The 27,706-nt window shown below is 36.0% G+C and overlaps 1 protein-coding gene across 1 annotated transcript in view; it reads left to right on the top strand.

The window, feature by feature from the left end:
• Positions 1–27,706, top strand: part of LOC150085767 (PHD finger protein 12) — a 529,395-nt gene that overhangs the window by 444,492 nt on the left and 57,197 nt on the right. The window contains exon 13 of the mRNA XM_090373472.1: positions 15,574–15,656. Coding sequence (XP_090229598.1) covers positions 15,574–15,656 — 83 coding nt within the window. The remainder of the gene's footprint in view (positions 1–15,573; positions 15,657–27,706) is intronic.

Below are 27,706 nucleotides of genomic sequence, written 5' to 3'. Positions count from 1 at the left end.
GAAATTTCTAAAATTTCTAAAAATTATTTAAAAATGATTCCATTAAGAATCCTAAATACCTTTCTTCCCGTATATTTTTTAATTATACGGGAAGAAAGGTATTTAGTTTGGTTATAATACCAGGTGTATAACTTATTTTTGAGTTGCTGTTCCTCAAGTATAAAACATTGCTGTCGCATTTCTGGACATACTTGACAGCTATCAGAGTCATCTTGAAGAAGTACTACTTGGTTCTCATTATTAATCACTATCCCAATCTTTACACCATCTGCAAATTTTGACACCACACCTCTATCCTTTTATCATTGTAATTTATGAAATTCAGAAATAAACAGTGGTCCCAGAACTAATCCTTGGGAGATCCCACTCCTAACTTAGATCAATTTGAAGAGTAACAAATAATTATTCCTGCCTTGCAGCCACTATGCAGTCCATCATTAAATCTTACCCATGATCCCAGCATGTTCCAGCATATACAGTAACCTTTCAGGAATTGAGTTAAATGCTTTGCTAAAATCAAAATAAATAATGATGAAATTATTTCCTACATCCATCCATTGAGTAACTATCAAAATACCTGCCCTGGTTACAATTTTCTCTTAACAAAACAGTGTTATGTATTCTTCAGAATTTCATTTCTACTTAAATATCCTTGTATTGCACTCTTCATCACTGCCCACATGATTTTCCCTACCACTGAAGTTGACCAGTTTGTAGTTATCCACTCTGCTCTTAAAACTGCCTTATGCTTTGGCAGTATGTTGCCACTTCTCCAGTCCAAAGAATTCTCTCTCAAACACTATAATACCCACATAACACTGGCCAAAAAAAAAAAAAAAAAATGATACCTCCAAAGCAAGAGTTGCAGATTCTAAAGGAAATTGATTCTACTAATTCCAAATTTTTGTAAAATAATAAGAGAAGTTTACCTCAATACAGTACGTAAAACACTTCCATATGATACTCTCCAGAAATTAAAACGAAAAAATCAAAAAACTTACATTAGAGTAACAAATAGTATAAAAAATAATTAAAAATCAGTTTAATGCAATTAAAAATAAGAAAATTAATTAAAGAATTTAACAAACAAAATTGCAGAACGATTTTCCTTCCTGAAGCTGACAACCTTTAGCCAGCGGGTGGTTAATTGCTGGAACAAACTTCCATCTGTCTTTGCGGAAGTTGATAGGTTAAATAAATTTAAGGAGGAACTGGACAAACATTTAGAGGGATTTGTTTTGTAAATTTTTTTTTTTTTTTTTTTTGGCTGATGCTGCATACGCTCATACACTTGCTTTCTTGCATCACATGCCACTTCTACTACTACTATGCTTTTTGACCATATGTCATGATCACAGGAATGAAAAGTGGTGAGTATATAGGGATTATTTGTCTTCGTGCATGCATCTAAAAGCCCACAAATCGGAGATGAGATATGGCTAACGAACTTTAACTGAATTTTTGTGCAGTTTAATTTCTACAGTTTCTGCAATTAATAGTCGCGTATAATTACGTTGGACACTTAAGTATTTTGGCCTCATTAAATAAAAAAGTATGTTTTTCGTTAACGGCGTGAAAGGCTTATTCTGAATCTGCTGAAGAGAAGCATGAACTGAAGCTGCATGTTGATTAATACGAATATTCAGAGGAAAACGCGTCGAACCCTGATAAGACTAGTCACAATCACTGCAAGAAATGTTGTATACCAGGTCATTAATTTGTGTTGCGAACGAGGAAAGGACTGAATGATTGTTCAGTATAGTGTGTAATTTCCATATTGGCCTGGACACAATTTTAAATTTGGTACCTTTAAAGAACCTGTTAAGCTGTTTGTGCCACTTTTCAACATATGGAGCAGAAATAAAGTATTTTTGGATATTACTATTGTCAGATGGTGTAGTATTTTGTGTCCTATCCTTAGCTTGTACTCTACTTCAGTTTATTGTCGTAAGTGGATAACCCCGTGTTTAAGAATCTGCTGGTTAATATTTGTATATCTAAGCCCAAAGCAGATTCCGTCGTTGAATATTTGTAGGCATTTAGAAATTGATTAAAGATAATCGATCTTTTGTGGGTGAACGGGTGATAGCTGTTATAATGTTGAAGCATACCGGTGTGCGTAGGTTTTCGATAGATGTTAAATTCAATTTTATTCGATTCCCATTAAATGTGAAATTTAGAAAATTTAATGACTTTGTATCCGTATCCTCCCTTCCCAATGTAAATTTGAGCCTAGAATGAATACAATGAAACAAATGTAAAATGTCTTGGATAGTGCTACTATCAGTAATAACTAGAACATCATCTAAATACCTCCCATAGTATATGATACGGGTTCGAAAAGGCGTCAAATGTATATGCTCAATCATTGAGAGATAGATCTCCGATATTAAGCTGCTCAGTCTCAATCCCACTGGCAAACCAAAAAATTGTTTGTACACTTTGTCTCGAAAGGTGATATAGTTGGCCTCAACTAACAGTTTAATTAAGGACTATTAGTTTAACAACTAATAGTCCTTAATTAGGAAGCTTCATATAATTAATCGGTATTGAGTTATTATTTAACATATCCCTAATAATATCTAATGTCTATTCAACGTTTACATTCATATAACATCTAGTGAGAATAAATTGTCGTTATTGCCAAGTCTACAATCCTTAAGGTTATTAAATAATGTATCGTAGTTCTTAATCCCAAATTGTATTGCCTGTCTAAAGGGTTTTATAATGCTATATACATGTGTAGCTAAGGATGAAAATGCAGAGTTTCTGTAGGAAACACCAGTAGGCTGAAATCCAGTCTTGTGTAATTTTACATGACTGAAAAGTGCAGGAATATTGTATGTTCTGGTGTTCAATTCCTTTAACTGAGCCATAGTAATGTAGTCGTTTTTTCTATACGCGGTAAACGTTTTATTGTATTGATTGAATAAATTGGTAAATAGTGCTGGGTCTATTTCAAAATAAGTGGAGGTATCTGAAACAACTGATTCTAACTTATTAATATAATCAGGTTTATCGAGTATTACCACTGTATCTCCTTTATCTGCCCTCTGCATAATGATGTCTTTATTTTCCTGAAGTTCACTTAAAGTTGAACTGTCATGTGTATTCAATTTAGGAAGTTGCGTTTCTTTTATGTTATTCACCACTTGGTGATATCTGGTCCTGCGATAGCGTATAAGAGGAAAGATTTGTAACCTGTTATGTCGGTTCATTGAATGCTGGACGAGGGGGTGTTCGTGAACTAGCTGACATATTCTGTGGTAGCAAGGTGTGTGTTTGCAGGGGGGGGGGGTCTTCACCCAACTTGTATGCACTTGGACACAAGCCCGCGACAGTGTGTTACAATTTGCATGAACGTGTCTTGACCCTTCAGATAATGTTTGTAATTTGTTAACGTGTCTGTTTTTTATATCTGAGGCCTGTGCTTCCCGTCACAAATCTATGGAGGTCTTCAATATAGACCAATTGTTCGGGTGTTCATGTTAATGAATATTTGTGTTAATCAGCATGCGTCCTGAGTTTGGGCTTCTCGTACAGCAGTGTCAGAATTAGCCTTTCACTTGTTAATAAAAAACATACTTTTTTATTTAACGAGGCCAAAATATTAATTGCAGAAACTGTAGAATTTAAATTACACAAAAATTCTGTTAATGTTCGTCAACCATATCTCATCTCCGATTCGTGGGCTTTTACACGCATGCTCGAAGACAAATAATCCATATTTAAGTTTCATACTCGCCACTATTCGGTAATTTTCATTCCTGTGATCACGACATACGGTCGAAAAGCATTGTCAACTTCAGGAAGGAAAATCATTTTGCAATTTTTTTCGTTAAATTCTTTTAATTAATTTTCTGATTTCTAATTGGGTTAAATTGATTTTTAATTATTTTTCAAACTATTTGTTTGAAATGTAATGTAAGTTTTTCAATTTTTTTGTTTTAATTTCTGGAGAGTATCATACAGAAGTGTTCTGCATACTATATTGAGATAAACTTCTCTTATTATTTTACAAATATTGATATCAGCATAGAACGTATTGAGCATTACAGCTCTGGTTCATACTAATTCCAAATATACCAAAATTGTTTCTATCTCATCGCCATTGAAAGATAACCAAAATTTTAGTAACTTAATAAATGACTAATTTCAGATATCATACAATAATATATGTACTATATTAAAAATTAATCTTATTCATTTTAAAATATCTAATCAAACATTTAATATACTACATACATACATTCTGTTTCCTTAGACATTTTTTCCGCTTAGAGTTTTTCTTTCTCATTTTGTTTTCCCTCTTAAGAAACCAGTAGTAAACACCACCATGGCTGTATCGAGATTTAAGCATTGCCACTAGCACATCACTTACATCTTTGAAATTTAAAAAAAAAAAAAAAAAACACCAAACTAAGATCAGAATGAAGAAAATGAATTATTAAAGACATCTGGCAGTCCATATCTAAATAACATTGCAGTAAAGTTAACACTGGAGATTTATAATTATTATCTTTCCTTCTTCCAAGAATTCCATGTACAACTGCTTTAAACAATCTGCAGGCTAATACCTTGGTATCCTCTATCTTGGTTTCAAATACAGGCAGTTGTCGCTTTACAAGTTCCCAGGTTTTACGTTTTTTTTTTTTTTTTTTTCTGTCTCTTCAAAGTATCAAGTCTCAACAATATCGAAAATATGAACATTAATTGCAAAAAATGAATGTTAAACATTCATAAATACCGCATTTCAAATCCGCACATAGCTATACAAAACAGTGTACCCAGCTTTACATTATTAATCCGTTCCAGAGACACCATCATATCGTAATGTGAACCCAATAACACATTGTTTTTTGGTTATTCGTTCCACAATCTCGGAAGTTAAAATTTTCGCTATATAACTCTCTAAAAGATCGTTTTTATAGTGCAAATTAGTTACCAATTCAAATCACTAAAATGCACTACACTTTCATTGTTATCATATGTTCTCTTATAAGAACCAATTTTGAACGCCTTTGTGACTTTTTTCTAAAGCACATTTCTGGAGGTCATGACCATAAAACAATAAAAACGATTTGCACTTTCCGGTTTATTGGGCTTTTCTGTTATTGCATTTGCAAAAATACAGATAGCTGGAATTGTGTGGTTTTTTGCATTATTATGGTATAATGTGATTCCCCTTTACTGAAATCTTCAATCGTATAAAAAACATAGATAAATTTTCAGAACCTTCTCTTCATTCCTTTTTTTTTTTAAGTTTCGTAAACTTGTTACTCCGCGCAAATCATTTTAGTTGCAATTTGCGCATTCTGTTAAAAAATGCTTATGCATCTATTGAAATTTATAAAGAAAATAGAAGATTATCTTGGAAACAAACGCATTTCTGAAGAAGATGACTCCTTGTGCAACAAACCAACGAGTGCTGAGCCAATAATAAGGGATCAACGAGTGTTCATTTAGTCGATGATGAAGAATAAACATTCTTTAAAATTTTTAAGTCATGAATAATTTCTTTATTATTATAATTTGCTTGATTTTACAGGCTACATTTTAATTTCTTTCGATAAATCAATCATTGTTTAAACAAACTAATTAGCCGTTGAGAACATAACCTCTATTTTTGACATTATGTCTATGAGATTTAATTCCCGCTTTACGAGCCCACAATAGGAACGAATTGACTCGTAAAGAGTCGAGAACTACCTGTATATTATCTTTGAATACTTTCTTTATTTGAGGCCCAATGACAATTCCCAAATTAGTTTTATCCCTTAGAGTGGATTTGGCAATGACTTACATCACTGAACAGATTGTATAGGCTGTAGAAATCTCAATACCAAACCCTCGCTTTCACAAATGTACTTAAAACATTATAATTGTTGATGGAATACAATTGCTCATTGGCAAAAAAAGTAAAATTATGCCTGGAATAAATTTTTCAGATGTTCTATGTTTGATAACTTAATGACATACAAAAAAGCAAAAGTGGAAGCCAGCTGAGAAGCTAACAAAAATTTAATTACATTATATCTCCATAATTCTGCTGTCTAACAACAAGTGACATTTTATTACGTAACTGAATAATTTCTACCTCCGTTATTTCCCTCCTCTGCTTTTAGGCTTGATGATGCCATTCATTTGAATAATGAGCAATGTCACCCAGCTGTTGCTTACTAGCAGTGTGGTAATTATAGTATTATTAAATTTTTGCTACCCTATAATGAGTGATTCGATAATATACACTAAAAACAGGAAAAATATGCCTGCAGATATGCAATAAAATATATCAAAATATGCACCAAAAGTGTGCAAACTAATCAAGCCGGCACCGAACTTACACAACAAATGCACTCCCACAACCACAATCCCCTAATCAGTTCAGCCATTGCAATTATTAAATTAGGATCTAGTTACAAAATCTTCCAACATGAGGCACTTGTCATTGAATGGTGTCGCCATAACACTAAATTTAACGTTTCTAAACATGAAACTTCCAACCAGCCTTTATGTGTGTAAGGTTCCCACGTCTCAAAATGCATTATGGGAACATAGGAATTCTTTAAATACATAATTCCTTTTCTCCTATCATTGCCAACCGAAGACGTTTTTCACAAAAGTTGCTCATTGTGACTATTGGCTTCACCTTGTTGTCATATTAATATTTTATAAATGACAACCAGGGATGAGGTAGTGCACTTCTTCTTCCTTGAGCAAATTTTAATTACAGGTTTTTAACTTATTTTAAACTTTATTTCCACTTCAATACCATGTAACTAAGCAGATCAATTGAGGTGAGTACCGTCAATTAAGCTCTTATTGCTATTTTTATTATTATTATTAAGTCGATTACATAACAGTACATTAAGAAGCTCTATAAATCAGCTAAGCACCAAAAGTGTTTAATGAAGAGTTTTAGAGGATCATTTTACAGCTGTCTGGTGGAATGACTTTTGTAACAGTAAACAGCAATATATTTTTCAATGTGATCCATTCTAAATCTGTGGCTTTTGTTGTCCAAAATTAAATTAAAAGTAGAGAATAATCTTTCCACATCTAGGGTAAATTCAAAAATGTGATCCATCAAAGCCTCTACTTGAAATGGAATTTCCTTGTTCATTTTCATTTGTTTGTTTTTTTAAATATAAATCTGGAGTTAATTTTTTAAAGCACTATCAAATTATTCTCTCTCTCTCTCTCTCTCTCTCTCTCTCTCTCTCTCTCTCTCTCATGTTTCCAGGAATGGTTTAAATTTCTAACTGAACTTTCCATACCTCTTCAGTTGCACCTCTCAAAGTTCCCCATATTTCAAGTTTGGTTACAAAATTAGGTAAACAAACCAAATTAGTCTCAAAGAACAGCAAATGTTTTTTAACCAAAGAATGAGAAAGAATTGCCTTACAAGTGCCAATGGCTACAGCATCCATAGTAACCAAAGCATTGACAATTTTTTTTTCTTCGTAGAACCAAAATTTTTAATATAAAATAATGTAGCACATAACCATATTCCATGCAGAATATGCGCAGAATATTATCAGAATATGCTCTACAATACCACATTGCATATCTCTATAAATAGGTATGCATACAGGAACTTTTACAAAGATCTTTTTTACACAAGGAAACAGCTTATTGATTAACTTTGCCAAAGTTCTCCCAAATTATTTCTGCAAGCCTATAAAAGTACCTGTAATGCATAACTTGCTTTTATCATATACAGATTAACAAAACTCCTTACTTTTTTTGCCATGTGTCAATTCTCAGTCTGGTTCTAATAACTGCAAAGAATTATTCACGAATCTTGCACTTGTGGAGGAGGTGCAAGATCTCAAAATTCACATTTTAAGATCATGCAAGCAAGAAAATACACAATGTTGATGGCCACAAGCATCATCTGTCAATTTCAGATGCACTTTTCCCTAATATCTTAACATATTTTGTGAATGGTGTCATCATAATGGAACCATTCACAAAATTTAATAGCAATATAAATTTTTCCCTCAAGGTACATTCATCTGGAATGTTTGAATATTTTTTAAAAAATCATTTGAAAAAAGGGATTACTTAACTTATTGAAAGGGATACAGCTACTTACTAAGGCACAACAAGAAAAGTCACTTTTTTCTTCTCTTTAGGTAATGGCTTGGACAGAAAGTGACTGATCAAGAAATTTTTTGTTGTTTTCATATGTTGATCTGTCTGGAATTTTTTCTGCATGGTATGTTCTTTTTACAAATAACACAAAAGGCAAATCTGCCACCTGTAATTAAATGTTTTAAATGATTGGTAATCCACAATTCCGTAAATCTAGCAGCAGATTTGATTTTTGAATGAAGACATTTTTTTTTTCTCATTTTGAACAAGAACTACAACCGCATATTCTGTAGAATTTTTATAGGAAAACTGAAACTGTCATGTTACATATTCAACGAAATTACTCTCATCCAGTGTCATCGATGGCACGGGATTTACTGTAAAAATCACCTTTGACATTTTATCACACAAATTGAAAAGTTTACCATCCTAATTTATTGTAATAACATAATGTTTTCAGTGAATGAAGTGAGGTTTCCAAGTTTTAATGTCTGAAAAACTGACAGAATTAACAAAATATACAGTGTTTCTGTTATGTTATGTTTGTTGTTTGTTTGTTTGTTATTTGCTTTTTAGGAGCATTAGCAACTAAGGCCATATTGCTCCGGGATATGCGGTGGTCATTCCCTGACCTTTCCGCATCCTCCGTATTTGGTGGTGACGGGCTCGAACCCCGGTCTAATCAAGAAGCGTGTGCTACACACTGCTGCTCCTTCCCACCTGGCTACGGAGGCGCCTCTGTTATGTTATATGCATTAATGTGTGCTAATGATTAAAACAGCCAAAATGTGCATTTGCGTATTCAGATATGCAACTTCATATCCAATATATAATAAGGTGCCTCTGTAGCCAGGTGGGAAGGAGCAGCAGTGCGTAGCACACGCTTCTTGATTAGAGTGGGGTTTGTGCCCGTCACCACCAAATACGGAGGATGTGGAAAGGTCAGGGAATGACCACCGCATATCCCGGAGCAATATGGCCTTAGTTTCTAATGCTCCAAACAACAAACAACCATCCAATATATAATCCAATGTCTACTTGTAACCGTTCAAATAAATGTATATAGGATTTACGTGTGGTTTATAATGTCTTTATTTTAATTACTGATTTCATTTGCTATTTCAGCATTTCCCAAACTTTTTTTAGTCACGGAAAACTTTTCATCTCACAATAAATTTGCAGAACACATATATTTATGGAACACAAGTTTAGTGGGATAAAGAAAACTGTTTGCTAATGTTTTATTACATACGATGCACTGTGCATCAGGAGCATCTTTATTTCCAACACATGTAAAGCTGAAATTCAAATAACTTGTCATCATACTTTTGTTTTGGATTTTTATTAGTTGGCTACTGTTTTTTCACTTTGGATTTTTGAGGAACAAAAGTCTGTAATTGTTCATCCTTACTTTGAAGTGTGACAATATTGTATTCATTTTCATCGACCACAGTTTCAATACTAGAAGTACTTTCTTCTCGTTTTAAAGTTCCTTTTTTCAACCACAAATCCATGGTCATTTATTTTAATAATAATATTTTGAAATACTAATAATTATCAATAAAAATTTATGCAAGGAAGTGAGTTTAGTTATGGTATCCATTCGCTTCCCCCTCTCTTTCAACCCATGTACTCCAGGCTAAATCGCATACGAATGGCATATTAGATGATTACATTGGTACTTTTTCATAGATGTCATTACCTCTATGCAAAGCCTGCCAAAATAGTGTTCCGCGGCCTATTTGATTATTAGTCTATGCCAGTATATTAATAATTGAAAAAAAATAATGTTAAAAAATTATAATGATACAAAAGTGGTGTATGCTACAAATATGCAAATTTTTTTTATTTTATTTCATTTTTTAAATTATTAATTACAATTTTTCACGGAATACTTGTTCACATCGCGGGAAACACTAGTGTTCCACAGGAGAGAGTTTGGGAAATGCTGTGCTATGGAATGGAAAGCCACATATTATCCATTTTTCATATCTGATAAGGGCAGAACACAGTCTGTTCTTTTTGCAAATGTGATTGTTTGTTTATTAAAGAAATCATTTTCAAAATGCTTTTAAGTTTTCTAAATGAATGCAAACATCACTTCCAAGGGGTTAATCGTGAAAGATCTTGTTAAGGATAGGCTCTCTGAAAAATTTAGTCCATTGCACAGTGAAAACTGCCATTCTCTGTTTCCTCACAACTTAGAAAAGACATTAACTATATCAGATTCAACCACTTGGCTTCGTTTAAATTAGTTGCCGACATTTTCAACAAGAGGTCAGTGGTTCACCTATGGCATCCAAAACAATTCCCTTGAACAGAATAGTTCTATCTTCAGAACCTTCTGTTGTATCTTCATTTATTATTTTAGTTTTTAATCATCCTTGGATTGCTGTGTGGCCAACCCAAGGGTTTTTCCTCCCTTTTTATTAGCTTTTGTTATATCACACCCTTTTCTCTCCTCTCCCTCACTAACATAGCAAAAACTCTCATCCTACATCCTACCCTTGTCTTTTAGGTGTTAACAGTATTCTTCTTAGTGTTTACATCCCCCATTTAACCCCCTCCTTCTTGCATATACCTTCAATAAGCTTGCCCAGTGTATGCCTTTATATAAGTTTTTTTATTATTTTTAAATTAATAATCCGTTTCTTCTTTCATTTTGGTAGGCACTCTTGTTGAGGGACATTCGCTTCATTCTTTTTTATCTAATTCACCAACTTTTAGAGCAGTCCACTTCTTTTGAACATCTCCTCCACCTCTCTCTTAAATAACTGTGTAGCGTTCCCTGCTTGAGCTGTCTTCGTGTCCCATTCATTGCCAGAAATATATTAAAAATTTTTACGCTTAAGATGTTTAGTCCTAATTTCTTCCTCTGTTCATCATCTCAGTCCCCCCCCCAATTCCCCTAAAAAAAATTGAAGTTAAATATAAGAAAGGCACATGGGGTGGATGGTCTCTATCCAGTTATTATTAAATATATTAAAGGAGCCAGCAAAGAAGTAAGCAAACTCTTAGCCATAATTATGAGAACATCCTTGGACTCTGAGGTGATCCCCATGGATTGGAGATGTGCAAATGTATTCCCAATTCACAAAGGGTGACACATGTAATACAGACTCGTTAGTTGAATTTCTGTTCTGGGGAAAAGAATGGTGTCACTGAATAAAGAAGCAATGCAGGATCATCTAGACACGACTGCAGTTATATTTCAGATACAACATGGGTTTGATAAGGGAAAATCTTGTCCAACCAATTTGATTGGTACTGTGATGTAGTCACAAAGGAACTGGATTCAAAAAATAATTTTTATATCACTTACTTGGATTTCAGGAAAGCTTTTGATACTGTTGCATGTGGAAGACTACTGCACTAATTGGAGCAGTGCAGCATTATGGGCAAGTTGCTGGTATGGTTAAAGGGGTGGTGGAATAGGAAAAGACAGTGGTAATCAATATGCACTGTTCTTCATGGACTAATGTTATTAGTGGTGTTTGCCAGAGCTCGGTGTCAATGATATTGCTGAAGGTATATCAGGCTTAATGTCAAAGTTTGCAGTGATACAAAAATTGACAGGGTTGTTAATAACAATATGCTACTGCAGCAGGATCTAGTAAAGGTGGCCAGATGGGCTGAGAAGTGGCGTCTGAAGTTTAACTTTGACAAATGCATAGTACTGCATGTTTGTCATTTGGTTTTTAGGAGCATTAGCAACTAAGGCCATATTGCTTCGGGGATAATGCGGTGGTCATTCCCTGACCTTTCCGCATCCTCCGTATTTGGTGGTCACAGGCTCGAACCACGGTCTAATCAAGAATAAAGTGTGCTACCCACTGCTGCTCCTGCCCACTGGCTACGGAGGTAGTAGTAGTAGTAGTAGTAGTGGCACTTGATGCAAGAAAGCAGTGTAGGAGCTTATGCAGCATCAGCCAAAAAAAAAAAAAAAAAAATCACACCATACCCTCCAATTGCCTGTCCAGTTCCTCCTTAAATTTATTTAACCTATCAACTTCCACAACGACAGATGGAAGTTTGTTCCAGCAATTAACCACCCGCTGGCTAAAGGCAAATTTCCGCACATCTATTCTACATCTATCCTTTCTTAATTTGAACTTATGTCCCCGTAGGTTCGTATTCTGAACAAGTGGGAGGATCCCATCAGAATTCAGCGTGCTCAACCCATTCAAGGCCTTATAGACCTCAATCAGATCACCGCGCAGGTGCCTAGTCTCCAGCCACTGCAATTTGCAGAACTTAAGCCTCTCTTGGTAAGAGGATCCCTTCATTCCCCTCACCAATCGTGTTGCTCTTCTCTGTACACGCTCAAGCAAATCTACATCCTTCCTAAAATGAGGCCTCCAGACCTGTACGCAGTACTCAAGGCGTGGCCTGACCATTGCCTTATACAGAGGGACAATCACCTCCTTTTCCCTGCTAGCAAAATTCCTATATATCATTGACAAAACCCCATGACCTGCCCTAGCAGCCTGTCTACATTGCTCAGAAAACTTCATATCTGACTGCACAATTACTCCCAGGTCTTTTTCATTTTCTACCACCTTAAGTGTAGTACCACACAGTTGGTACGTTTCTCTGGGGTTACTTCTACCCATATGCAGTACTTTGCATTTGTCAAGGTTAAACTTCAGTTGCCACTTCTTAGCCCATCTGCCCAAATTATCTAGATCCTGTTGCAGTAGCACACTGCCATTACTGTCATTAACAACCCTGCCAACCTTCGTGTCATCTGCAAACTTCGACATTAAGCTTGATATACCTTCATCAATATCATTGATAAATATACAAAACAACAGTGGCCCCAACACCGAACCCTGTGGGACTCCACTAATAACATTAGTCCACGAAGAGCAGCACCCATTGATTACCACCCTCTGTCTTCTCCCACTTAACCATCCTTTTATCCATTGTAGCAACTTACCCTTAATACCATTCTGCTCCAATTTGTACAGTAGCCTTCCATGCGCAACAGTGTCAAAAGCTTTCCTGAAATCCAAGTATATGATATCAAAATTATTTTTTGCATCCAGTTCCTTTGTGACCACATCATAATAACCAATCAAATTTGTCAGACAAGACTTTCCCTTAACAAACCCATGCTGTGTCTGAATTATTGCTGCAGTCTTGTCTAGATGATCCTGCAATGCATCTTTAACCAGTGACTCCATTATTTTACCCGGAACAGAAGTTAAACTAACTGGTCTGTAATTATTCGTGTCACCCTTCGAACCTCCTTTGTGAATTGGGGATACATTTGCACATCTCCAGTCCGTGGGAACCTCCCCTGAATCCAAGGATGCTCTCAATCAGGTGATGCAGTACTATGCAGGTGCCTGCATAGTACTGCATATGGGTAGCAGTAACCCCAGAGTAACATACCAACTGTGCAGTACTATACTCAGGGTAGTGAAGAATGGAAAGGATCTAGGGGTAATTGTGCAGACAGGCTGCCAGAGCAGCTCACGGGGGTCTTGTCAGTGATATATACAGGAATTGTGCTAGCAGGATATGGGAGGGATTATCATTTTTTATAAGTATAAGGCAATGGACAGGCCATACCTTGAGGTCTTGTCTTAGAAAGGATGTAGAGCTGTTGGAATGAGTACAGAGAACGGCAACAAGATTGATGAGGGGAACAAAGGGGTTCTCTTACCAAGAGAGGCTTAAATTCTGCAAATTGCAGCATATGAAGACTAGGTGCCTGCAAGGTGATTTGATTGAGGTGTATAAGGCTTTGAATGGTTTTAGCAGGCTCAGTGCTGATGGGATTCTTCCTCTTGCTCAGATTATGCACTTCAGGGGGCATGAATTCAAATTGAGACAGTTGCAGAATGGCTGACTGGAAATTTGCCTTTAGCCAGCAGGTGACTGATTGCTGGAACAAACTTCCCTCTGTCATTATTATGAAAGTTGATAGCTTAAATAAATTCAAGGAAGAACTGGACAAATGTTTGGAGCAAATGGATAGATGAAATGGGAAGTGTTTTTTTCTTTTTTTTTTTTTTCTTGACGCTGTATAAAATTGCTTTCTTGCATTATATGCCACTGCTAATGCTAACTCTGCCCCTCTTGCACTTCTCTATTACCTGCTTTCTTCAGAGTGCCCCTACCCCTCTTTCTTTATATAAAGTTTATTTTTACTTTCTGTTGGTGCCACCATTTTAATTTTTTTATTATTTTTTTTTACAACAAATGTCGTTACATATGTTGTATCTTGTCGTGGTTCTTCGGTTGCAGCTGTCACCCTCTGACCATTTCCATTAAGGGTTCAGAGTGCCCCTACCCCTCTTTCTTTATATAAAGTTTATTTTTACTTTCTGTTGGTGCCACCATTTTAATTTTTTTTATTATTTTTTTTTTACAACAAATGTCGTTACATATGTTGTATCTTGTCGTGGTTCTTCGGTTGCAGCTGTCACCCTCTGACCATTTCCATTAAGGGTTCAGTCTTCAGTTTATGTTTTGTTTTATGTGTTTGTAGTTTTTTGTTTTAGCATTTAAAGAATTGATTGTTCTTTGCTATTACTGATTTACTTTTTAATTTATAATCTCACTTACACCAATGAGCCAAAACATTATGACCAGGATTCGTTATGCAAATCGAAGCATCTGCAGGTGAACTACAGCATGTGTGCGGTTCAGGACATGGTATACTCCGTTAATCAGTGTTACTGATTATACAACATGGAGGAAAGGCAGTGTCATGCTTTGGGCGATGTTCTGCTGGGATACCCTGGGTTCAGTCTTCCATGTGCCGGGCACTGTGACATCTACCACCTACCTAAACATCATTGCTGACCAGGTACACCCTTTCATGGCAACGGTCTTCCCCTCTGGTGGTGCCGTCTTTCACCAGGATAATGCGCCATGCCATATCGTCCGGATTGTTCGAGACTGGTTCGCAGAACATGACGGAGACTTCCAGGTATTGCCCTGGCCTCCAAATTCCACAGGCATCAATCCCATTGAGCATCTGTGGTTTGTGTTGGAACAGCAACTTCAATCTGCAGCGTCTCAACCATGGACCTTACAGGAGTTAAAGGATCTGCTGGTTACACGTTGGTAGCAGAACCACAAGGCACATTTTGAAATCTTGTAGCATCCATGCCTCACCGGGTACGAGGTTTGGCTGTACATGGAGGATCAACATCATATTAGTTAGGTGGTCATAATGTTTTGGCTCATCAATGTATCTTTGTAAATTAGAAATTTTATTTCTAAATCTGTTATTTCCCTGATTAGGCCTGGTGACATTACTCAGTTGAATAACAAAACCTTTCCTGATTTTTAGGTACCATTGCACTGGTTATGCTGTTATTAAACTTTTGTTACCATATACTCCCTTAAATGTACCATATACTTCAACATGTAGTTTATAATGTCTTTCTTTTAATTACTTAATCTTAATTAAAAATTGCATTTAAAATTTTCCATGTTACTTTGCTTTTTTGTCACAAGGTGCCGACATGGACGTATGTCTCACTAACTATGGGCATTGTAACTATGTGTCTGCTAAGCATGCTTGTGTCTTTTTTGATGAGGTGAGTAAATTTTAAAGTTTGTTACATATAATGTGTAATATACTATTGATTTTGATAATTTATAATTTTTATATAAGAATTATTCATAATGAATCCCTTTAAATTTGACTAAATTGATCAAAAATACTGTGGGACTGAAAAATTTAGACACCAACTTACATTGTAAATTGGTCTACTCTTTAAGTAAATTAAACATCAAATTCTGTCTTGTTTAATCTATGGGATATTTCGCTATCTGATAAACAAAACAAATATATTTTCATTGACTTGTATAAAAACTGGTAAGCATTTGCCTCTGGTATAAAATTTTAAAAAAAAAATTTTTTTTGTTTGCTGTTGGCTGGTTCAGGATAACTCAAGGCACACTGCCCCTAGAGGGTGAACATATTTAAAAAATACATACAGTGAATTATTTCATTGTATCAAAAGTTTGTTTTAATGAATATCACTTCTAATTATTTTAGAAAAACCATTGTTTGTTGAAATACATTCAGCTGCACTTTTCTAATATATAGAAGCATTGACTTTCATTGTTATGCCCACCTTTTTTTTTTTTTTTTTATGTGAACCCCAAACACGAGAGGTATTGGAACCTATAGTACTTAGTACCGTGCTTCGGTTGGAGATTGAGAAGACGAAAAAAGATATTTGTTGACATTGGACTTGAACTTCTGTAGATTGTAATTTTCAGGAAATACATATGAAGGAAGGTTGTTCCAGAAAACGGCAGTTGAATGAATAAATGAGGAAGATGAAAAGTTGGTTCTATGGGTTTGAAGTTGGACAGTAAATGGATGTTGACTGGTGGCGGCACATGTGTTCGGACTGTTTTGAAAGAGAGAGTGGGAATTATAGAAGCTAATTCAGAAGACCAGTGCCCATGGAAGTATCTGTAGAAGAAGCATGCAGCAGAAACAGTACGTCTATGAGACAGCGAGTGGAGAGACTCTGTTAGAGATGAATCATTAATTAACCTAACTGCCCTCTTCTGAATGGAATCAAGAAGCCTGAGAGAGGTTTTGGGGGCACCACCCCAGATGTGGGAACAATATTCCATGGCAGGGCGGATTTGCGATTTATACAGAGTGAGCAGCTGTTTGGAAGAAAAGTAACGCCAAGAGCGAAAGAGAAAACCAAGTTTTTTAGATGCAGAGGAAGCAATATTTGTAATGTGCTTGTGCCAAGAGAGATTAGAAGTCAGGGTAATCCCCAAAAGAGATATATCCTTTTGCCTAGAAATCGGAGTGTCACTAAAGATAAGCATAGGAGCAGAAGAATCCTTTTTGCGAGATATAAGACAAGACTGAGTTTTAGAAGGGTTGAATTCAACTAAGTTGTCTTTGCCCCACTGGAGAATTACCTGAAGATCGGCATTTAAGGAATTGGTAGCAGATTTTCGAGAAGTTGAAGCTGATTGAGCAGGACAAGATTTCTCAAAATGGAAAGTTGAATGCAATGTGCTATCATCGGCAAAACTATGGATAGGATGTCCAGTCAATGGAAGAAGGTCATTGATATACAAGAGGAAAAGAGTGGGGAAAAGAACTGAACCTTGGGGGGGGGACACCAGCATTAGTGGAGAAGTTAGAAGACAGAGAGCCATCAACCATCACCCTCAGTGAGCGATCAGAGAGAAAACTGGATAACCAATTACTAAAAACATTTGGCAAACCATAAGATGGAAGCTTGTTTAGAAGACCTTTATGCCAAACACGATCAAAAGCCTTTGAGATGTCAAGAGCAACTACTTGTGTTTCACCGAACCTTTCCATTGAATTAGTCCATAAATGGGTAACATAAGCCAGAATATCACCAGTGGATCGACACTGATGGAATCCATACTGGTGATCGTTGATCAGACAGAAGGTTTCTAGGTAGTTTAAGAGTTGCCGGTTAATTGATTTCTCCATTACTTTAGAAAGAGTAGAAGTAATTGCAATGGGACGATAATTGGATGGGAGGGTTTTGTCATCCTTTTTAGGAACTGGCTGGATATGAGCAAATTTCCAAGCAGAAGGAAAAACACCTTTAGAATAAGAAAGTGAAAAAAGGCTGCAAAGAATAGGAGTAAGTTCAGGAGCACAGGTTTTGAGAACAAGTGGAGAAATACCATCAGGACCTGGAGCTTTCTTAGCATCGAGATTCATCAAAATCCTTCTGATATCCTTTTGACGGAAGACCACAGGAGGCATTGAATGGAGCATGTTAGGAATGGTGGGAGGTGTTTTACCAAGATCATTAATACATGAGCTGGAAGAAAAATTGGAATCCTAGCAGGTCAGCTTTATCCTTGGCTGAAGTAAGAACAGAACCATCTGGTTTGGACAGAGGTGGGAGCACAGATGGGCAAAAGTTGCGGCCAATAGCTTTGGCAAGAGACCAGCATGCTCGGCTACCGTTAGGGCAAGAAGCAAGTTTTCTACTCTTAGCCTGTTCAAACTCTAGTTTGGACTGATTAATAACTGCTTTACAATTGTTGCGAGCTTTGGTGTAGGCAGAAAATGAAACTGAAGAATTAGAAACAAGCCAATTACGATATGCAACATTCTTTATTCTTCTCTTGGACAGCCTTAGCACATTTATTGGAAAACCCAGGTTTAGATAAAGGACGAGATTTTAAAGTGGAGTGTGGGATAAAGGATTCCATTCCTGCAAGAATAATTTCACTGACACGATCTGAGCAAACGTTGACATCAAAACTTTTGAAACAGTAATCCGACCAAGGAAAAGAAGAAAAGAAGTCTCACAGGTCATCCCATTTTGCATTCTTGTAATGCCAAACAACACGAGGTTGGGAATAGCCATGAGATAAAGGTTCCATTGGAGAAGAGACGATCACCAAGTTGTGATCTGAAGTGCCGAAAGGAGCTCTCACTTCGACCGTGTACTTAGAAGGGTTGTTTGTGAGAAAAAGATCAAACATATTGGCTGTATGATTAGGATTGTCCGGTATTCTTGTAGGTAAATGAACAATCTGTGCAAGGTCATTAGTAATTGCAAAAGCCTCAGCATCTCGACCTGCTGGGTCGGTGTGACTAGAAAACGGAAGCCAGCTGGGGTTGTGAACATTAAAATCACCAAGGAAAATTACCTCACTGTTAGGTGAGTTGGACTGGAGAAAGTCAAGTTGCAACGAGAGGAAGTCAAAGAGCTCCAAGTGATTAGTCGAGTTGGAAGAACGGTAGAGACAACAGATGAATTTGACACAATGAGGTAGAGAGATTTTAAGCCAGAGAAGATCAAAGAGAGGAGATTCCAAATTGCCAAGTCTCTGACAGGGAATATCAGAAAGGACATATGCACAAGTACCACCTTTGAGGCGAAAGGAATCATACAGCGAATAATTTGGGCATCTGAGATGAGCAGTAGTTGAATCAACCGATAACTGAGATTCTGTCAGAAAAAGTACATGAGGTTTGGAAGACTGCAAGTGGAAATGGACATCGTTGAGATTAGAATTGAGACCACGTATATTTGTGAAATGGATTAGGAAGTATTTGGAGGTTTAGATCTTTTCGCAGATAAGCTTGCTCTATTAGTTTGACAATTCATGGTCTATTCAACAGTAAGAAAAAAGTGGGTGGGACATGCTGTATGAAGTAATGAAATTTTTGGATATGGCGTACACAGGGTAAGAATCCCAGATCCTTGACATAACGTGGCTTCGACAATGCTCCCCGCATACACACTACTCGGACTCCCTCCAGTCACTATCTGGCAGAATAGAGGTAGCAAGATTATACACTAGCTGATCCGGAAGCCTCCTAGAGAGTTACCAATAGGTTTGGTCCGGTGTACTAACTAGTGGCCGGCCTGCGAACACCGTTTTAGAGCTGTATCCTCGAAATGTAAGGAATATTGGATCTCGCCATGATGTTCATCATAACCTCAAAAGTCATCAATCATTCTGCATGGCGCCTCCGTAGCCAGGTGGGAAGGAGCAGCAGTGCGTAGCACACGCTTCTTGATTAGACCGGGGTTCGAGCCCGTCACCACCAAATACGGAGGATGCGGAAAGGTTAAGGAATGACCGCCGCATATCCTGGAGCAATATGGCCTTAGTTGCTAATGCTCCTAAAAACCAAACAACAACAACAACAACATCATTCTGCATGATGGAAGAGATAGGGAAGGGTTGACCGGAACTTAGCTCTAGAGACTAAACATGGGTTCCACCACTTCAAGCCTCCAATAAGCAAAGTGGTGGTATTTCACCAGTTGATGAGAGTCATCTTCCACCTAGTACTGCCTGGTAACATAGAGGGGCGGCGTTCCTCCATGTGGTGTGGGCGCCACACCTCGACCCCTGCTTACGTTGGTTCACACCTGGGTGGTCACCCACCATGTACTTGTGCATGGGGGTTATACCCAGAATTACTAAAAGTCCCACCATCGTGAAGGTGCAAGCAGAGGATTTGGCTGTCACAGACCGTCCGGACTTCGCCAAAATTGGGTCCACTTGACTTGAGTGTCACCCGAATATCAGTTCCATCAGCGTTTTAGACTCCCAGGTAGCAAGTACAGCTTGTCTGGCATATCTGAGAGAATGTCTGTGACAACCTCAAGGACCACCTGTCAGCCAGTTATATCGGTTGGTGTTTTATTTTCTCTGTTCACTTCATTTTATCAATTTGAGCGCTTTGTTTTTTTGTTAAGGGTATAAGAGCATACCTAGCTTTTAACATTTGTTTCTGTATTTTGTATGCAGAGTTGTTAAAAGGTTTTCAAACAGTATATGAATATTTTTGATTGGAGCTGTTTTTTTGTGTGAAATTCACATGCTTTATTCTTGCCATGGAAACTGGCTTCACTCCACATGTTATGACAGTTTTTGCAGCACAATGTGCTCAACAGTAATGTGTCTCATCTTTACTAGTGGTTTAAGAGGATATCTAGCTTTCCCCCCCACATCATGGGGGTTAGGTATATATTCCAATAGAGGAAGAAAAGAAAAATTTTACACAGTTAATTGTAATCACCTTGCTGTAGCTGACAAGTGCAGTGGACTGCAAAAATCCCCTTTAAATGCAGCTGTAACATGTGCAGACGGAAAACTAGCCCAACTTTCTCACATAAAACAGTGAAATAAATCATCTGAAATAAATGGCCACTTACCATTGTGAATTTTTAATAACATCCGAAGGGAATAATACTCCACATAGATGAACACTAGAGAATATTTCTAATGAGTAAGAACAGGAAAATAACTTGCTGGCATGCTTGGTGGTATCACTTATTCAAATTATACCCATCAAGTGTTTCCCTTTTTTTTTTTTTTTTTTTTTTTTTTTTGTCTGGTTCCAAAGGCATAGCTACCAGCTCTACAGATTGATGTCAGAGATTCCATCTTTTTTAACACAATGTGGCTCATTTTTCTCTTTTTCTTTAAAAATTTAAAACTGCATTAAAATCTGAATTTAAAAAAAAAAAATTGTGAATATTTTCTGAATTTTATTAAATAATACAGCCATGTTAAACACCTGAGACTTTGCATTAATTGTTCAGAGAGCCATAAAAGAAAAAAACTTTATTCTGAAGGTTTTCATTTACAGTGCAACATAACCATTTTAACTCAGGAATGATATCCTCTTATAAAGCAACAAAGATTAATAAAAGTTTATTAAAACTTTTATTAATCTTTGCTCTTTCTATTATTTGCTCTTTCTATTATCATTAAAAATTTATTTTCAAAGAAAATAAATTATATCTCTAAACACCTTACTCCCTGTTAATAAACTTAGCAGGGAGAGAGGTGTTTGGAGGTATAATCAAAAAACAATTAACAAAATTAATCAATCACAATTAACAAAAGACCAAGTACAAATACAATACATCATGATTTTTCAAACCAAGTTGATGTGATAAATTTCAACAGAAGCTGTTTTATTATATATATAGCAAAAAAAACATTGTATCCAACATAGAAAAACCGGTTCACTTAGGAGATCAGTTGCATGCAGGATAATCTCTGATATCCACAGCCTTGTACTGCCTCTCTTGTCTGTTTTTTTATGAAATTTCCTGTTCTTAGAATAGATGTCTGATGAGAGTAACTTTCTTTTGTAGTTAGTGCTTAAAATTTACTGTACTTGTGGCTGTATTTCTACTGTATTGTGGACTTTAAAAACCATCTTGCTTTTTTCAGAAAATATGTTTTCCTTCTTTTTGGTAAGATCTGTTTTTTGAAAGAAAAATCTTGTTTTCTTCCTGCTTAGAAATACTTAATCTCTAGTTTATGAAAATATTGGCAGCTTGCAAATGTTAGCTTATTGGTGTAACATCACAAAGAAAATAGACATAAATAATAAACATACTTATATATACTAAAAAATAAATTGTATTTTAGTTAGAATATAAGTCAGGATATGAAAAGAAAGTTATTAAGTCACTGAAATAATATTAGTATTCATAACTCTTAATGTTTACGATCCAATGTGCAAAAACATTGCACAAGTTATATTTAACTTCACAGTAGTTAGGACAAACATATCAGAACTCAATTTTACCTAAGATTTATCTATAATATAAAACAGCTTTCTGCTGCCTAGACAAATAAATTCATTTAAGTTTTAAAGCTTTATTTTTAAATGCAGAAGTTAGTTGTTTCATTAGTCCATAGTTCTTCTCACTAGCAGTTCACAAAGACCAAAATCTTGATTTCACAACCTTAGGCAAAAGACTGGATTCCATAGTTATATTAGTAATTGTTGCTGGAAATTGTTCTGCATAACATAAAATACCCTGTGGAAATGTTCTCCTTTCGGGTGCTTTGCAAGAAATTTAAAAGAAAAATGCCATACCTCTGTCTCACACGAAACAGCTCAGATTCCAAATTATGTATAAATTAAAATAAAATAAATTTAAATAAATTTTATGATGAGACATTTATATGATGGGACAAAATAATGAACCGTTATTTCCATCGTGGACCAACATAAAAAAATATATATATACAAGGTGTTACAATAAAGTGAAATCTCATTCCATTGAGGGCAGTTTCACCTTGGAAGAGAGGAAGAAATCCATTGGTTCTAGAGAGGAAGAAATCCATTGGTTCTAGAGAGGAAGAAATCCATTGGTTCTAGAGAGGGAGAGTAGGCTGAATTGTTGATCTGTACAGTGCGGTGTTTCATCAGAAATATCTTCACAAGTGCAGAATGGGTGGGGCATTGTTGGGCAACAAAAACCAGCTGCTTTTCTCTCAAATTGCAGCCTCATCATGGGAAATGTGCTTCAATAATCTTTGAAGCACTTGCATAGAACATTGACTCTCTTCTCTACAAATTCCTTGGGAATTGCATCCTGTTTGTTCAGAAACATGATCAGCATCATCTTTATCCTGGACTTCTGCAAACAAAACATTTTGGGCCTTGGTAATGATTTTTAAGTTCACTGCATTCTCTTAGACTTTATCTGTGGCTCATACTGAAATACCCAACAGTCATCTCCAGTGACAATACAGTCAAGGAAGTTAGGATTGTCTTAACAAGTCTAGACGAAATCTATACATGATGACATCTTTTGCACAGACCTTCACAGACCTTCCTTTTCCCCAAATCCTAATGCAGAATTTGATGAATTTACTGCGGAATTTGATGAATTTACAGAATTTGATGAATTTTTTTGATGAATGTACATGAATTTACTGCACAACAGGTCTTTAACAGTGACTAAACAAGCTTGTTTTAGAAAAAAAAAAAAAGAGGCCAGAACTCATTTCGAAAGAAGGAAAAACAATGCTTGATTTCAAAGCTACAAAAATAAACTCACTCTTTTATTGGGGGTAATGCATCTAATGACTGTGAGCTTAATCTGCTCCTAGTTTACCATTTCATATCCAACTCATCAGCCATCATTCTGAGATTCAAATAACAATCTCTTTCCACAGTTTCCTGAACTTTTGCAACTCGTCACCATATCAAGAGATTGATGGACACCCACTTCTTGGATCATCATGAACAGACACCCTTACATCCATCTTTGAACTGCTCGTACCATTCAAACTCACTGGTAAGACTAAATGTTTCATCACCATAAACAGTTTTTAACATTTCATATGCTTCTGTTTCAGATTTCCTAATTTAAAGCAAAATTTGATATTCATTCACAGCTCCATTACAAAATCATGACAGGGGACATTAATGTCACTAAAAAAGTGGTTGTTCTTGGAAACTGTTACTCTACTGGACATTCTCTGTAGCACCATCTGTTGGAGGACATTTCAACTACAACATACCACTTTCATTTATTTTCAAACTCGTCGAACATGATTGCAACATCACCAGTGCGAGAACTTTATGGCCACACCTTACACACGCACTCTCTCTCTCTCTCTCACATGATATGCTATTTACATAAAGTTTCCACAGGGCCAAAGTTACAGTTTCAAGTTGTACGAATCTTACATTGCACCACCAATGCAACACTGCTGCCACCATGCTCAGTCTTATTCTCTTGTAGATGCTACAATATGGATAGTCATGGAGCTCCCTTCGTTTTTTGATAGTTTTGATTTTAAAAAATTTTCAGTACTTTAATCGTGACTGGAAAGAGGCTAAGAGATATTAAGAACATTTAACCCATTCACAAATACCATAAGCTTGATTTATAAATGAAAATAAGAAAGTTTGAATGAGGCAAAGCTTGTTGGGCATAGCATCTGAACTCTGTCTCTCGGCATCCACAATGAATACCATTGTAAAGGAGGCTGTGCATATAAAAGAATATGTGAAAGGGTCTGGACCTTTAAAGTCAACAATTATAACAAAACAGCACTCTGATCTCTCTATGAAATGGAGAACTATTAATTATGTGGATGGAAGACCAGATACAAAGGCATGTCCCTTTAAGCCTAATAATGATTCAGGAGAATGCTAGAAGTCTGTGCTGACATTAGCCCCAAGATGCACCCAAAAACTTTATGGCCAGTAATGTGTAGTTTAATTGGTTTAAAAATTGTGCTGTTTTCATTATGTGTGGTAAAGCTGCAAGTGGAAATGCTGAAGCTAGCTGATGTATCTGAAATGTATCTAAATATTGCAAGAAATTATCAATGTACATGAATTTACTGCACAACAGGTCTTTAACAGTGACTAAACAAGCTTGTTTTAGAAAAAAAAAAAAAAAAGAGGCCAGAACTCATTTCGAAAGAAGGAAAAACAATGCTTGATTTCAAAGCTACAAAAATAAACTCACTCTTTTATTGGGGGTAATGCATCTAATGACTGTGAGCTTAATCTGCTCCTAGTTTACCATTTCAAGAATCCCTGTTCATTAAAGGGTGTCAGTAAACCAACTCTTCCAGTTTTATTATTGTTCTAATCAAAAAAAAAAAAAAAAAAAATCTTGGACTAACCTTCCTATTTTTAATGATTTTTCATGAATTGCTTTATTCCTTTCTGTATTATGTTATTGACAGTGCATGTTATCAACAGTGTCCCTTGTCATTCTGTGCATTTGGATGATTTTCATTTGAATGTTAAAGTTGTTTTTTGGAAAGAGTACGGTATTTATCAAGGCATCAAAAACATTGCAAAAGCATGGCAAGAGGTGACACAAAATTGTCCAAATTCTATGAGAAAAAAAAAAAAAAATATATATATATATATATATGCCCCCAGTTTTAGTGTATGGTTTCAAAGGTTTTGAGAAGTGTAAGACATGCAGAGATGTGGCGGATAAAATTGAAAAGTTTTTGAGCCGCTGCAGTTAGAGGTTGATGAAATGATGTCGAAGGATTAATTGAATCACAGAATTGTCAAATGAAAACCTTATTCAGCTAGAAGCAACAAAGGCAGAAGAAGACAGTCAGGCCATAGTTTTATCAGAACTGGAAGAAGAGCCACAACATTTTGTTACCAAGAAGATGGCACTTTCATTCTGCGAGATTGTAAACGCATTGCTGTGAATTGAGATGCATCCCAATCTATGTGATTTTTAAAGGTGCAAAGAGGGATAGATGATATTTTGGCCTGTTATCAAGATATATATAAAGAAGAGAAGAGAAAAAGGCTACTATCCATCATCTCTTGATAAGTTTTTATGGAAGACTGAGCACCAGTAAATTAAATTATAGTTCCATTTCTTTTCATTTTTGAATTTCAAATGTTTTTTATTCTTCTAAACTTAACACTATTTAGCATGTATTTTATCTCGTGTAGGTCAAATTCCAACTTAAAAATCAATTTACATAAAGTTTCATCGAACATAGCCCTTCCATAAATGCACGGACTGTGCATGTGTACTTGATGCACTACCCAGCTACACAACAAAACTAAAACTTTTAACAATAAGTGCCTATAATGACTTAAGTCAATATAGATCATTTAATAAAGAATGATCATAATTTTTTTTTCACAACGTACATTTATTAATCATCTATATTTTGATAGTCCTTTTCTAAGTTGTCCCCATTTATAAAATGCCCTTCAACGTTTCTGGCATTCTTCAAAAACCTGATGGAAGGCATTTTTTGACATGTTTGAGAATCACCTCCGAAGTCTTTACAATTTCTTCTGAAAACTGGAAATGTTTTCCTCACAGCTCCTTCTTTTACTTTTAAAATGGGAAAAAAAAAAAAAAAAAAAAAAAAATAGAGAAAAAAAAAAAAAAGGGTGCAAGGTCAGGGTGTAGGTTGGATGAGGAACACAGTGCTTGTGCTGGCTAAGTGTTTGATGAAAGTATGAGCAATGTGAGGTCTCACATTGTCATGATGCAGCATCCATCCACCTGTGTGCAGTTTTGGTTGTTTGCGATGGATATGAACCTGCAATGTGTGCAGTGAAATTCTGTTGTTGTTGTTGTTATTTGGTTTTTAGGAGCATTAGCAACTAAGGCCATATTGCTCCAGCGATATGCGGTGGTCATTCCCTGACCTTTCCGCATCCTCCGTATTTGGTGGTCACGGGCTCGAACCCCAGTCTGATCAAGAAGCGTGAAATTCTGTATTAAGACCCCATAATAGTCATATGACATTGCAAAACTATTCCTTGAATGTCAAAAAAAGAGATGACCATAACCAACCACAACTTTTGCTTTTTTCGGTGTTGGCGATGACTTACACTTACAAACAAAGCTTTGTTGCTTACTCTCTGGGTCAAAATGATGAAGCCATATTTCATTCTCCGTTATCACCTTGTGCTAACCTTACCATCTTCAGTAACCATCTTTTGCAGTTCCTAGCAAATCATGCAGAGTTGTTGCTCAGGTGTGAGTAGTCTTGGAACCCAGCATGCATAAACATGGGTCATATGCAAATGATCATAGAGAATACCATGCATGCTTCCCACTGATATTCTCAACATCTCTGCCAATTTCCTTACTGTTATATGACAACAGTGTTCTCTCATGATTACAGAAGTATTGTTTTTGGTTTCTGTGGTGACAGCAGTGAACTCCAGGACCACTGATATTTGCGATTGGATCACGTCCATGTTTAAACATTCTAGACCGCCTGCAAGCTGTGCTATATTGGAAGTGTAGATTCATCATAAGCTTCTTTTAACATTTCATGTGCTTCAGCTAATGTTTTCTTGAGACAGAAACAAAATTTGAGAGTAGCATACTGTTCCTCCCATGTCACGTCCGTTGTTTCGTAGGTGAAACTTAATAGGCATAAATTTGACCGACCGACATGGTCATATACCGTCTATGCAAGTCAGCTGTGTAGTTGCTATGTGATACAGTTTTTAATTTGGTCTTAAATTCTACAGCTCAGCTAGAAATAGTAAACATTATGGTTTTTCATGAAAAAAATTATTGTTCATTATTGAACAGCTCTTCTTGTTATTTACCAACTTTTCATTACAAAAAGAGCAAACTGAAAACTGATCAGAAACATTGAAAAACAAGCTGTCCCTCAGTTTTTTTATTACAACTTCTAAATCTTATATAAGTGATGTATGCCACAACCGGTCGCATATATTCACTTTGGTCGGCTTGCAAAGGGATTGCACTTTATTAAACCTGAAGATGTGATTATGTTGAATCTCAGAAGTTGCCAAAATATCTTGTATTAAGTATTGAGATTATCACATTTCAGTAAACATCTC

This window comes from Mastigoproctus giganteus, chromosome 5 (genome assembly GCF_048544385.1).
Source record: "Mastigoproctus giganteus isolate SK-2022 chromosome 5, ASM4854438v1, whole genome shotgun sequence".
Taxonomy (NCBI): Eukaryota; Metazoa; Arthropoda; class Arachnida; order Uropygi; family Thelyphonidae; genus Mastigoproctus; species Mastigoproctus giganteus.
The sequence above is the reverse complement of the archived record's forward strand: the minus strand, read 5'-3'. Positions and strand labels throughout refer to the sequence as shown.